This window comes from Rhinolophus ferrumequinum, chromosome 15 (assembly GCF_004115265.2).
Source record: "Rhinolophus ferrumequinum isolate MPI-CBG mRhiFer1 chromosome 15, mRhiFer1_v1.p, whole genome shotgun sequence".
Taxonomy (NCBI): Eukaryota; Metazoa; Chordata; class Mammalia; order Chiroptera; family Rhinolophidae; genus Rhinolophus; species Rhinolophus ferrumequinum.
The window spans coordinates 34,130,483-34,145,273 of record NC_046298.1 but is presented as its reverse complement, the minus strand read 5'-3'; the positions used below and the strand labels follow the sequence as shown (position 1 = coordinate 34,145,273).

Genomic DNA, 14,791 nt, shown 5'->3' with positions numbered 1-14,791 from the left:
AGAGGAAGCATTGCTCGTTGGTGGGGAGCAATGTGAAGAGACTAAACAAAACTGAATGTAGAGAGAAGTTATTTCATTGTCCATGATGGACTCTTCTCATCTTTTCATGCTAATAAATAAGTAGTTCTTTTAAAAAGTATCTAAAGCTCTCAACAAATGAAAATTTGTTTTGGTGATGTCTTTAAATTAGGAACATACAGACTTCTGAAAATAAAATTCCATATTGACAAGAAATTGAAAATAGTTTTTTCTGTTCTCATAAAAACGAACTGTAGCAGCTTTATGATATCAGAACTTTTCACAAACTCATGAGGATGAAAATTAAAATATTAAATTCAGAGTCTAAGTCACGGTTTTCATACGGGTAAAAGCCTATATGACAACTTATATCAATACGCTAAGATTTCTATTAAAAAAGACAGTTTAAAGGAAACATATACTGATGACAAGCTACTCACTTTCCATTCCTTGAGAATTTTTTCCTTGCAAAAGCATTGGCCAAAGAGTAAGTGCCGGATTGAGTTGATTGGAAAAGGAGGCTGACTTTATATTCAATCTTGATTTCTCTAAAGAATCAAGGGTTTTATTTTCCATGGGTGATACATAACAAGCGAAGTTCTTTGCAACCAGATCATCATTAACACAAACCTGTACAATTTTAAACATTTCATGAATAAAAAGACAAATATGTAATCAAGTGACTGTTCAGAAAATATTCTAAATTTAACTGCAATTTTGATCTTCAAAAAAATTATTTTATAAAACATAATTTGACAGAAATTGATTTTGTGACTTCTGCACTGGTAATGGTGAACTAGATACTTCTGACCAACCCTCCTGATAAGAAAGAAAATTAAGAAGCTGTATGAAATATAAGAAGTATCTTCTTTTAAAAGCACTGAAGAACTAACACGACTTTGCCAGGCAAAGATCTAGGGGGAGGGCAAAGACAAAACACAAACCATAAAAGGAAAAACTGGTAAATCAGACTTTATCAAAATTTAAAATTTCTGCTCTTCAAAAGATACTGTTCAGAACAATCCAAAGACAGGAAGAAGATATTTCTAAATAATATATCTGGATGGGTGTGAATCCAGAATATATAAAGAACTCTCAAAACTCAATAAAAAGAAAACAAACAACCTAATTAAAAAATGGGCAAAAGATAGTAATCAAAACAGTATGGTACTGGCATAAAAAGACACATAGATCAATGGAACAGAATAGAGAGCCCAGAAATAAACCCACACAGATATGGTCAATTAATCTATGACAAGGAGGCAAGAATATACAATGGAGAAAGGACAGTCTTTTCAGTAAATGCTGTTGGGAAAACTGGGCAGCCATATGCAAAAGAATGAAACTGGACCACTATCTTACACCATAAACAAAAATTAACTCAAAATGGATCGAAAGACTTGATGCAGACTTGAATGTAAGACCTGAAACCATAAAACTCCTAGAAGAAAACCTAGGTGGTAACCTCCTTGACATCGATCTTGGTGATGATTTTTTTGGATTTGACACCAAACACAAAGGAAACAAAAGCAAAAATAAACAAGTGAGAGAATTAAACTAAAAAATTTCTGCACAATAAAGGGAACAAAATGAAAAGACAGCTTACTGAACAGGAGAAAATATCTGCAAATCAATATCTGATAAAGGGTTAATATCCAAAATGTATAAAGAACTCATATAACTCAATAGCAAAAAAACAAACAATCCAATTAAAAATGGGCAGAAGATCTGCAAAGACATTTTTCCACAGGAGACATACAGATGGCCAACCAGTACGTGAGAAGATGTTCACCAACACTAATCATCAGGGAAATGCAAATTTAAATTACAATGAGCTACTACTAAACAACTACAAGAATGACCATGAAACTATTGAAGAGGATATGGAGGAAGTCGAACTCTCATACATAGCTCATGGGATTATAAAATGGTCAACCACTTTGGAAAACAATTCGGTAGTCTCTTAGTGCCTACAATAGCATCCAAAAGTTTGACTCCCAGGTATTTACCCAAGAGAAATAAAAGCACAGGTCCACAGGCAGCTTGTACATGAATATTCATAGCAGTTTTATTTGTAATTATTCAAACTGGCCATGACTCAAATGTCCATCAACAAGTGAATGGATGAACACAGTATCGTATACAAAGTCTGACAATTAAGTTCGCCAACTTGTTGCACCGCTGTTGCTAACCTTTTTTTGATATCAGAGGGCTTATTCATTATGAATTTGTACCAACTGGACAAACAGTTAACCAAGTTTACTATTTGGAAGTGCTGAAAAGGCTGCATGAAAAAGTTAGACGACCTGAACTTTTCGCCAACAATTCATGGCTCTTGCATCATGACAATGCACCAGCACATACAGCACTGTCGGTGAGGGAGTTTTTAGCCAGTAAACAAATAACGGTATTGGAACACCCTCCCTATTCACCTGATCTGGCCCCCAATGACCTCTCTCTTTACCAGAAGATAAAGGAAATATTGAAAGGAAAACATTTTGGTGATATTCAGGACATCAAGGGTAATACGACGACAGCTCTGATGGCCATTCCAGAAAAAGAGTTCCAAAATTGCTTTGAAGGGTGGATTAGGTGCTGGCATTGGTGCATAGCTTCCCAAGGGGAGTACTTCAAAGGTGACCAGGTGATACTCAGCAATGAGTCATGTAGCACTTTTTCTAGGATGAGTTCGCGAACTTAATTATATGACCTCATATCTAGACAATGGAAGAGTACTTGACAATAAAAGGAACAATATGGATATATCTTAAAATAACGTTGTTGAGTGAAAAAAAACAGGCAAAAAAAGAGAACACCCAGGGATATACATCCTTGTGTTTCCTTTGAGAGCTGGAAAAGGATTGTTGGCCCTATTTTTCTTTTTCTGGCAATTATGACCTCCTGTATCCCAAGTAAGTTCTCTCTGCTAAGCATGCCTTCTCCACTTCACTACCCTGAAGCAAATTATCACCCACACACAACCATATACAGGAAGAAAGAGAGATCTACCATTGAAAAACAGTAAGAAAGAAGCAGGTCAGTAGAGAACTTGTTTTAAAAAATGTTTTTTTACAAGACTGGTCCTAGAGCCAACAGTCTGGCATTTTTACCACGTTGTAAAAGAAGTAATGAAAAGTCAGAGGTAAAATCAACAAGGATGTGGAGGAACCCAAAATACAAAGAATCACAAATGAACTTTATTATAAACATAATCACACTGAAGAGGGTAGGGAAGAAAAGAACAAACCTGCTGTAAGGCTAAAGACAAATTTATTTTTCACAGGAATGTGACTTAGCAATTCTGAAATTACTTTCTGTGAATCAAATAAGTATACTGTAGCTAACAGCAGCAGGTTTCTCGCTATCAGAGACAGGTGTCAAGAGAGGAAAAGAGAGGTGCTGGATTGAAATCAGAGGTACCAGAGCTGTTAATATATGTACAAATGGATAGATCTGGAAACAAATGTAGACGTACGGTATGTGTGCACGGGGTGGTATATGCACGTATTTCCTAACTGTCTGCTGAGAGGCCCTACAATCAATGACACCCATTAGCAATGAGCACACCTAGTACTACCCTGATCTTGAAATCCAAACATCATTTTTCAATAAAAGGAACCACTTCTTGGAGAAGTAGTTGACTCTAGGGCTGGGGCTGGAAAATGACCAAGTTAGCCAGGAGTAACTTGTAGTACCAGAAAATAGAGTTTTCAACAATGATGGGGGCATTGAAATAACACATATACCACTCTGAAAAAGCTAATGGACAAATCTGTGATAATCTGAACAAGAAAATAATGACAGTAAACGAGTATATTCTGCAGAGTAAAATAAATATCCAGATGCCCACAGTAAGATAAATTATTGAATCAATTAATAAGTGGGGAAAAGGGATAATTCCAATTTAAAACGTAGACGACATGATGGAAATGGGCAAACACCACAGAAATAAGTTTTGCAGGCAAGAGTCACTGATGGATATTTGCACAGTCTCAAAGTATCTCCCCATAAAATACTTAATAATTTCAAAAGAAAAACAATAGTAACTCTTTGGAGGAAATACCTAGCAGACACCACCTTATTACCCAGCTGATCAAGGTTAACATGACTAGTAAGAAGACATATCAACATCATGAACCTTCTCCCATGATGCACTGAGAAGCACTCAGTATCACTTCTGTAGCATTCTTGCTAAAAATGTAGAACCTCAATCTAATCATAAGAAAACATCAAACAAACCCAAACTGAGTGACATTCTACAAAATAACTGGCCGGTACTCTTGAGAAGTGTCAAAGTCTTAAAAGATGAGGAAAGACCTGCCAGGTTAAGGATGAAGGAGACATGACAATCAGATGCAGTCGGGGATTCTGGCCCAAAGAAGGGAAATTAGTGGGAAAACTGGCAAAATTCAAATAAGGCCTATGGATTTTCTAAACATGGCATTTTATCACTGTTAATCTTCTGGTTTTAATCGCTGTGCCATTGGTTTGTATGGTTAACATTAGGGGAACCCAGGTAAAACAGATACAAAACTCTGCACTATTTTTACATCTCTTCTGTAAGTGTGAAGTTATTTCAAATAAAAAATTAAACAAACAAAAAATAACTTAAAAAATGAAAAAGAAATAACATAAGATAAAAAAGGAACACAAAAAAGTTATTTCAAAATGAAATTTTTAAATAAATCCGTGGTTTAGACGCCCTGTGTGCGCCCCGAGCAGCCTAATCTGCACCTCCATCTACCTGCACACCCGGTCGGAGCTGTACCCTGTGCCAGCCTTCATAAAGGCAGCCAGACGAACGTTAACAGCTAATGGAGGCGGCGGTGGGGGGTGGGGGGAACTCACAGGTGATACCCACTTGCTTTCTACTGTGTTATCTGAATTCTTTACAATGAGCACATAGTACACACAATGAGAAAATTATGGGGGAGAAAAAGCAGTGAACTAAAACCATACTAAATGTATTACAGAAATTATGTCCTCTTAGAAGAAAAGATTTTATACCCATCACTATAGCAATAATTGCTTGTCCATTACTACGTAAAATGCTGCCTAAATAAAACACTACAGTAATTTTTTTTAAATAGTTAAAAGAAGAAAACACAAACCTAACTTTTGATCTAAACCAGATCTTGAAAGATTAAGAATATTTCTATGTTGTGTGAATGACATTGTTTCCCTTGGTGTTTTTTCTTTATTAAAATAAAAATGTTTCATGATAAAATGTTTTTAAAATACAATTCTTTCACTTACTTTTTCACTTCTTACAGTCACGTAAAGGTAAACCTCAAAAGTATCTTCTTCCACAGCACACAATTTGGCTTCCACCTGGGTAGTTGCTAAATTGCATAAATGAAAACACAAATTAGCTGATATTCAAAAGTATACTTGAAACAATGGTGACTAACCCCCACCTATATCTCTGCTAACCACTTCTGATTAGCCCGCACCACAATACCGATGGCTTCCTCTAAAAGCGGATCGTAAAGCAGACCGGGTCTGGGGCCACGTGGGGGAGTCAAGGGGAAGCTCTCCTGGCATGGAGTCAGACTCGTATCCTCTGTCCCCCTCCGCAGCATCTCCTCCTGCCACCCTAACACCACCTCGAGCACAGTTCTTGGCCCTCTCTTCTCTTCCAGTGACTCGCACATCATTTCCAGTCACAGTCTTTCATCTGAGTCCCTCTACCCCTGCAAATGGTCATGGATCGGAGCTCTCAGCTACTCTCTCAGAGACTTAATAATCCAAACAGCAGCTCCATGTATGGGTACCTATCAGACACTATGCTAACTCCTTCACAAACGTATTTCATTTCACTCTTAACACAACCTTTGAGGGTCACCGCACAGGTGAAAGACCAGGCTCAGAGAAGGCTACCCAGAAGTAACAGGGCCGTGTTCAAACCTAGGTGCTCTGCATCCTCCAAACCTGTGTCTACTAGCATCCCCTCCATGGACTCACAAGGACCAAAACTCCAAAACCAGCGACCTTCCCATTTCTCCCAGGTGCAAAACATCTGGCTGTTCCTTTACCCAGACAGTGGGCGGCAGAGGAGAAGGGCCAGAACCCCAACAGGTACAGGCAGCACCCCAGGCATTTCACCCCTACTACTCCTCAAAACAGCCTTGGGAGTAAGCAGTTGCTTGGCTCTTTACTGACAGGGTTAAGACAGATGACACAAATGAGACTATGTTAGTCGACAATACAAAGACAGCACACTACATAGGTGCTCTGAGACATTCTATACATCTCAAATTAGCAATAATGAGGATTGCACAGTAAGTTAGGCTTTTCATCAATTGTTGGTTCAATGAAATGCGTGTAGATTTATCTTGCAGTGCTGCAGCGTCTTTGCAAACTAAGAGTCAGGCGTTATTATTGTGTAAGGGTCCCTCCTCCAAACAGCCCCTTTCTAACTTCACCTGTCAATTACTGACGTCCACATCCACCCTCAGAATTCCAGAGGTGCAAATTCACTGTAACACTGGGGTGTAAGAAGCTCCAGGGAACTTATGAACCCGTATGAGAAGGTTCAGACAGCTGAGCACACACATTTCACACCCCCTCACTCACAGAAGGTGAAAGCACCTTGGGTGTCAGTTCAAAGCAGGCTGCAGTGATCATTAACTTGCCTTACCTTTGAGAATGTTCTGGAAGTACTGAATAGCTGCACTGTCCCACTTCTGGGCAGGTCTGAAACAGTGAACAGATGTAACTTCATCAAATAAAAATCTGAGGCCAGTACACCACCATCATTTTGTAAACCATACACTGGATGTTTCTGACATTACATGTTGAACGTATGATGCAAGTAAGGGGGTGCGTGGCTCTGGCTCTGCTCTGGGGTGATGATCCCAGCTGCTCCTCTCATCACTGCCGCCTGCACCAGTGCAGAGACAGCTGAGAAAGGGCGGGCGCCTTCCTGGGGCTTCCTGAGTGACCCGTGCCCACCACCATGGCATTGTCTGTCCCAACACCATCGTCCCCAGTTATTTGAGACATATCTGCCTCCCCAACCAGAACACAAGCTCCCTGGGGCAGGGCCCCTGAGTGTGAGGTGTTCAGCACAGGCTGGCACAGAGGGAGGCACCCATGAAGTAGAAAGGAGTACAAAGAGCTTCAACATAGGTTCTCAAGTTAAATGTAGAAATAAGACAGAATGTTCTCATGTTCATTAAAAGCTCCATGCATACGAATGTCTATAAAAGCACTGAAAAAAGTCTACAAGTTCAGAGACTGAACAGATCAGACAGACTTCCCAGGAGGGAGAAAGCGGGGCTGAAGAAGAATGCAACAGACTTTTTATTTTTGAAGCTCCATGATCCTATGCATTCTTTATCTTTACAGTTGATTTATTGCTTTTTGCAAGTTAAAAAGAAGAAGAAGAAGAAGAAGCCGAAGAGCACAGAGCTCAGGTCCCATTCTACACCCCTCAACTGCAGCCTCTGGAGATGGGGCCGCCCAGGGAATTCTGCTCACGACCCGGTTTGCCACACACGGACTCAGAAGACACCTCCTGAAGGACAGAGAGACCTTTGAAATCGCTTAGCACTTCTCAAGAGGAGTTAATTTCATACAAGCATCACATACTTGGTTTAAGACTTTCACTAATGATTCAACACATCAGAAGCTATACTTACACAATTTCAGCACTGTCTTCACAGAAGTCAATGTGTAATGTAACAGGTTTTGTGCAGTACAGTCTGAATTTTTTTGCTCTGTAGGGAAGCTGCATAAAAGTTTCTACTGCAACTCGGATGCTTGACAGTGAAACAGAAACAGTTCCATTATGAAGAAAAATTATATATAACATAGTTCTTTAAATCACATCAATATAATTAATACACTTAACATGAAACACATAAAAACCAATTCTTTCTCTTTCATATAGCCACCAACAGCAGGAAGCACTTGGAGACATTTGCCTAAAAGGGTGAAAATTGGCTCTCAGAGGATAAAAAAAAAATCTCACTCTTTTTTCTGTATAAAGCATATACATGTAGTATTTACACAGTATATTTACATTTATATCTTTAATGTTAAAATTTCATGGCATGGTGGCAGGGAGGGATTAGTAAAATGATGTCTAATGAAACTCCATACACTGAGAAACACTGGGTAATAATGAACAAACCTGGGAAGCAAATTCTATTTAAGATTTTTAAGTATCCATTTCAATACATGACCAGAATTACCTTAAAGTTTCTGTAAATGAACAGATGTTTTAGTAATTAGTGTTTGCCAACTTTGCACAAAAGACCTGGAGGACTGAGATTTGATAAGTAAGTTGTTCAACATTTTTATTTCCAGTTTTTCAGACAAACGACAGATCACTTTACCATTTCCACATAAACAGGGCAGGCTCGGCATCTTGTGTCTCAGCCCAGAAGAAAGTGGCTGCACTACCTGCCCCTCGGGGCCTCCCCGTGCTCTATGTAATCATGATTCTCTTGCCAAAAACAAATTAAACTTAAAACTCCAAATACTAAAAGAAAATAGTCCCAGTTTAACACAATAGTTTTCTTTACAACAATTATGGTTACAAAGGTGCAGAATCAAAAGTTAGAAATGCATCTTTTTTTCTTAAATATCTGCAAATTTCCAATGTCTGATAAGTCCTTCTGCTGAGTGAAATTCTATTCAAGATAAACCTCTTGTTGCAGTTTAAGTCTATTTGGCGCGTCTCTTTTGGAAGAAAGAAGGGTCCCCATATTTATTTATTAAACTGATATCCTCTTAGTCTGGGACAAGAAGCTATTAACAAAATAACCACAAACACCAAGGCTAACTTAGTGTTTTCTAATGAACTATGACGTGTGGCCCTGGAATCCATGAAGGTTCATTCTGAATGTCTCTCGCCTTATTTGACAGTCACATCCTCACTTTGTTAAGATAACCAGGAATACATACTTGAATATATGCTCTGCTCTCCGCAACCTGAGGCTGTACCAGCAAACTGCCCCTTCTGTGGAGAAGATGAGTTTCTCTCTGCCCACGGCAGCATCCTTCTTGCAGCCACGCCTCCCTAAAAGACCCACACCATCACGTGAACAAACTAAGAGGCCCGGCCAGGTGAGGCGAGCAGCTGGCCAGGAACCCCTAGGAGATGCAGAGCACCTGCCCTTTTCAGGACGGAAGGTAAAAGGTGGGAGCTGCCTGCTGAGCCTGCGTTCTGACCACTTGCTCTCGCATTCACTGCAGGTAGAACTGGAACCTGCAAGTCTTGAAGCTAAAAAAAAATTCCGGTTTATGACCTCTATCTCCTTACTCTGAAAACTGACACTCTCCTTTAAAACTGACCTTTGTCTCCTTAAAGAGCACGAGGCAAAAAAAAATTCATACGTACTTTTTAGATTTCACTGGAATGGACTTGGCAAAATCCACAAGGAAACATTCTGCCAGGTAATGGTCTGCTGAAGACACAATTGACTTAATAACAGCCCTGCACCAGCACTTGAGCTCCTGACAATACACCACACAAACCTACAAAAAAAAAAAAAAAAACAACTTCAGTGTTAAAATCTCTAGCCACATAATGAGAGCTAAAAGGTGCTCCCCAAATCATCTCAGCCTACATTTTACCTTTCAGAAGAGAAAACTGATTCAAGGAGGCTGACCCTGGTCAAGCTAACTAACAACCACTGCTTGTCGGGGAAGCGGGGACAACCTCAGGAAATAAGAATACAGGGGCCCTGAGTTCTATTTGGTTTTCTTACTACCATCCTTTTGACTGTTTAACTAAGGACCATTTTTAGAAATTAAAGAAAATGCATTGCTTTACCTTCTTAAATCAGAAAACAAAGCTTACGAATGATTGTCAATCATGCGCCAGACCGGTATGAAACCTCAATCCCAGGCTCATCTTCCCCGTTCTCCTCCCGTGGCTTTTACCGCCCTCTGACATTTGTTTACTACCTGCCACAACTGTACATCAGCTCCATGACGTGGATTTTTGTCTTGTTTGTTTACTGCCATACTCCCAGCACCCAGAACAGTGACTGGCAGGTACTAAGTCTTCAAAAACGACTTGATGAATGATTGAATAAATAAATGCCGGCCACCCCCTTTTAGGGAAACTACCCTCCTGAATTGACAGGCCTTAGCATCCGAACTGTCCCATAGGGCTGCCAGGCCAACACTGACTCAACAGCAACCCAGACAGGCAAACCATAAGTTGACCCCAAATGTACAAAGTGGCCAACAGGGAAGAAGTGGGCCAGTGGAGATTCCTGCCCTTGGGAATTCAAGTTGGAAAATATAGTGCAGCCATTCCGCAAAGAACGGGTTCTTGAGAGCCTCACACGACTCAAAACATAAATAATTCAGGAGAAATTCTGCCAAAAGATGGAGGGTTATTTCTGTTTAACGCTTAAGTCAAAGTAACCTGGAGGAACGGTATGAACAGATCATTCACACAGCCAGTCAACTCTGAATTGAAGGTACAGTAGGTCTTCCACTAGCCCAAAATGGGATGATTTAAGCATCAAAAACCATGATGACAGGTGATGAATATATTAAAAGCCTTGAGTTCCATACAGTACTTAAAAAGTGAAAACGAGGAAAATAAAAAATCTCTGGATACCAATGTAGATAACTAGGCACAAATCACTCCGCTGAAAATTGATAAGAAAAAGAATCAAGCAATTCTTCTGCCTTCCCAGTGTGAAATGTATTATGTCCAGGTAGCCAAACAGTCCTAATAGAAGAGGGAAAGTTCCCTACAGAAGAATTCCAGCTCCTAAATGCAGAAAGAATGTGAAAATGACCATTTTGCAAGCTTAAGTGAACGTGTTGATTCGGGCAGTGGTGGTCACAGGATGGTGCAACTATTATATGAAAAGCTGATGGCACCACAATGGAGGCATCAGCCCTAGACCAACACCACCCACGACCTCTTTGCTGAGGTACCTACACCTGTGACGATCTCATACACTAACCCTCAGGTTCCCAGCCCCAGGAGGATGGCCCCAATGCCTAAATTTAGATGACGCTCTTATCTCCTGTTGCTCCATGTGAACCTTATACAACAATTGAAACTTTCCATGATTAGCCTAAATCTTCTGCAACCCAAAGAACCTAACACAAGGCAATGATTATAAGCAATTAAAATACTCTAAAAGCTTTTATCATCTTAGTTGCCAAAATATCCTACATTTTGAGTAGTATTTCAAGCCATGGTGCTTAAAGCACATTTAGATACATACCTGCCCTTCTTCCAACATCAATGGTTTTATTTCTACATCTCCACACATGCTATTATAGAAGTCATTCATGGCACTATTTAGTTTTTGATAGTCCATTTCATGATCTAAAAAGGGACTGCATCCTTTTATAATAACCCAGAAACAACCTGGATCTTCAACCTGTAAAATTTTAAAGGACAATGCATGATTTAAAAGTAGAACCATAAAGAAAAAAGAAAAATTAAAAAAGTAGAACCATAAAATAATAAACCTTAGAATCACAATAACTGTTTCAGATTTAAGTGATCTAACAAATTCCTTTGTCTTAAATGGTCAGACTAAAGATAAAAAATAGAAGACTCTCAATACATATGTATATCATCACGCTGTACACCTTAAACTTACACAATGTTATATGTTAATTATATTTCAATAAAACTGGGAAAAAGACCAAAAAAATAAAATTCTAAAACATGTCACCAATAATATGTAATTCATAATTATGTGTTGTGACTCAAAAAACAGAGATCAATGTCCTTGAGCTCTTGTTATTTTGAAAATATCCATAATAAGATACAAAAGCAAGGTTCAGAACAATGTTTTCGGTATCCTACATCTTTTGTAAGAAAAATAAGGAAATATAAACATATGTACGTTTTGCTCATATTAAAAGAAGTAAATGATAGGAGATAAACTGGAACAAATACAGGGAAGCCAGGAACGAGATAGAAGGGAAAGGGATGAAAGTCAGAACTCTCTAAATGTATCTTATTATCTATTAATGTTATTAGAAACCAAGATTTTCACTGTTAAAGATACAAACAGAAAATGAAAAGTTAAATCTGAATTGAAAATATCAATAGGAACTCATTTCTGTATTTATCTCACGTATTTATTTCCTAATTTTGCCTACTGAAAGGGTCTGTGGGGTGGCCTTTGTTTTTTTTTTCTTACTCTCTGCTAAATAAACTTACTCTCACTTTAAACTCTGTATCAGCTCACATTTGAATTCTTTCCTTTATGAAGCCAAGAACTTTCTTAGCCCAGGGCTTCAGTCCCCACTCCAGGTTTCACCTCCCCTTGTGTCACACTGAAATTGCCAAAATGTTGCATTTTTTTTAAATCTCCTAAAACCTGAGAAATGTAGACCAGGTGCAGTTTTACCAGCAGCAGCACAAAGGTTCAAGCTGCCATTTCATCCACGTACTTTCCTAAGAAGGGATGGGCTCTCGATTCCTCCCATCCCCGCCTCTTGCACGAAGGTTGGAGCCTACTGCTTCCCACCAGTGCCATAAGGCAGTACTGCCTATGTGGCAGTTATCAGTGTACTACTGCCTTACACATTTCTTTCCTGCATGTCTACTTTATTTCCATCAGAAAAATATGTATATAACTTTTGGTCCACTCTCTTCTCCTTTACCTCTACCATTCACACTTGAATAATTTTACTCAAGTAAAAGCTGAATCATCTGTCTGGTACTGAGTACTAAATATTTCACATTATTAAATTCACAGGATTTAATTGAATGAGGTGTGTTCTTTGTTTCTCAGGGATAATAACTCATCTTTCCTACATGTTACTTCCTTTTACTTTTATTTGAGTAATTATGTAATGAGTATCTTTTCCCACATTCAGCAATATGAGTGTGTAAAGTGTAATTTATAACATCAGTAACTGGATTTATCATCTAACCTTCAATTCATGTTCAATTCCCTTAGTATATGGTATATCCATAATAACTTCAGGTATTTTAGTCACACTTATATTTTCCAACATAAAAATTAAGATGTTAATTTAAAAACATTATGAAAATGTGTTTCCAAACTAAATAACACTGGGCCCACTTATAGTCAGGCTGTTATGAGAGGTTCTTGGACAGCTACTGCTTCAATCTCAACTCAGCTTCCTGTGGGCAAAGAAGCAAAGTGGTGATCAGCTCTAGCAGGAAAACTACCCTTGAAATGCTGTTTGTGGATTTCACTGACAGTACTGAAGCTAGCAAAACAGTTGTTTTTCTTTTTACCACATTAGTGGGGTCAAGCCTACAGGTTTTAGAATTTCACCCATGTAAGAGCTTGTTTAGCTTTTCTACCACCCCTCCTGGCACAAGCCGCCCGCTTGAAGGGTGTATGCCTAGCTGCCCTGATGTATACAATGTCTGTCCACTAAGACAGTTTGTAGTACCCAATGGCCCTGGAGTTCCTCCTCCCCCCATGGGGATCACCTTTGTGATCAAGGATGACCTGGCTAATCCCTTTCACTTTTGGCCCCTCTGGGAAAACAAGCCCATACTCACTTCTGACACAACTGCATGTTACCTGGGTTGCTTTCTTAATATATATTTTAAATCAACACCTTTTTCTGTTAGCGTCATCTTAACAGTTTTGTTATGCCAGTATGGTTTCATTTATAGGGTATGTTACAACAAATACATAACTGTTAAAACTTTAAAATTTAAAACAATTTTAATTGTGGGGAAAATATACATAAAATTTACCACCTTAACCATATTTAAGCGTGCAGTTCAGAGGCATTTGGTATGTTCACATTGTTATAGCACCATTATCACCATCCATCTCCAGAACTATTTTCACCCCACAAAACTGAAACCCATTAACAATAACTCCCCAAGGCCACTCCCTTCAGTCCCTGGCAAACACCATTCTACTTTTTGTCTCTATGAATTTGATCATTCCAGGAACCTCACATAAGTGGAATCATACAGTATTTGTCCTTTTGTATCTGGCATATTTCACTTAACACATTCTCAAGCTTCATCCATGTTGTAGCACATTTAATTTCCTTCCACTTTACGGCTGAATAATATGCCATTGTACATATATACCAAATTTTGTTTATCCATTCAACAGCTGACACAGACGGGAGAAAAATTTCTTTATCCATGTAAAAGCTAATTTAATCTGGAGAACTACAAGTGGTCCTTGTACCAAGAAATACTATATTGGATAGAAAATTTGTTCAGTGAGATCAGGGTAGGTGCTGGAAGTAGGGGCAGACCAGAGCTGAGGGGGTAGATAAAAGAGTTCCTGGATACAAATATAAGACATGGGTTCTCAAGCTGGAGGCAATGAGAATCCAGCTCCTCCTGCCAGAGTTCTGCCCTGATGGATTGGCATATGGCAGGATCTGTACCCCTGGAAGAGCCCCGTCTTTCTAAAGGAGAAATTGCACTAGCCTATTTAGGACTGATGGTGGAGAGGAGCTTGCCAGTAGGATCTGAAACACCTAAAAGTCTCAGAGAAATCCTCTGTAAAAGTCAGCTCCTTCAAATGTTTGTGAGTCTCTGTTCCTATATACTACACGACATAAGACCAGGAAAGTTGATGGGTTTTTTTTTTTAATCCCATGATTTGCTGTGGCCCTCCTCTGCCCACTAAAGTATGTTTTTAAAGTGATTTATACTAACTTTTCGCAATAACCGAAACCGACTCCTTTACTCTGGTTTGTATTCTTCCTCCAAGAAATGTGAACACACCACGTATTCCCCGCCTCAAAGAGGAAACTGCAGCTCTGCGCTGTACTTAACAGGCCCCCACCCAGGTTGAGCCCCAGCGCGGACGCCCCT

The 14,791-nt window shown here is 39.2% G+C and overlaps 1 protein-coding gene across 1 annotated transcript in view; it reads right to left on the bottom strand.

Annotated features, from left to right (window-relative positions):
* Window positions 1-14,791, bottom strand: part of TDRD12 (tudor domain containing 12) — a 52,426-nt gene that overhangs the window by 37,017 nt on the left and 618 nt on the right. Inside the window, exons 2-7 of the mRNA XM_033127147.1 lie at window positions 11,226-11,384; window positions 9,368-9,504; window positions 7,662-7,781; window positions 6,659-6,714; window positions 5,275-5,360; window positions 459-648 (exon numbers count right to left, since the gene is read on the bottom strand). Of these exons, the coding sequence (XP_032983038.1) occupies window positions 459-648; window positions 5,275-5,360; window positions 6,659-6,714; window positions 7,662-7,781; window positions 9,368-9,504; window positions 11,226-11,384 (748 nt within the window). The remainder of the gene's footprint in view (window positions 1-458; window positions 649-5,274; window positions 5,361-6,658; window positions 6,715-7,661; window positions 7,782-9,367; window positions 9,505-11,225; window positions 11,385-14,791) is intronic.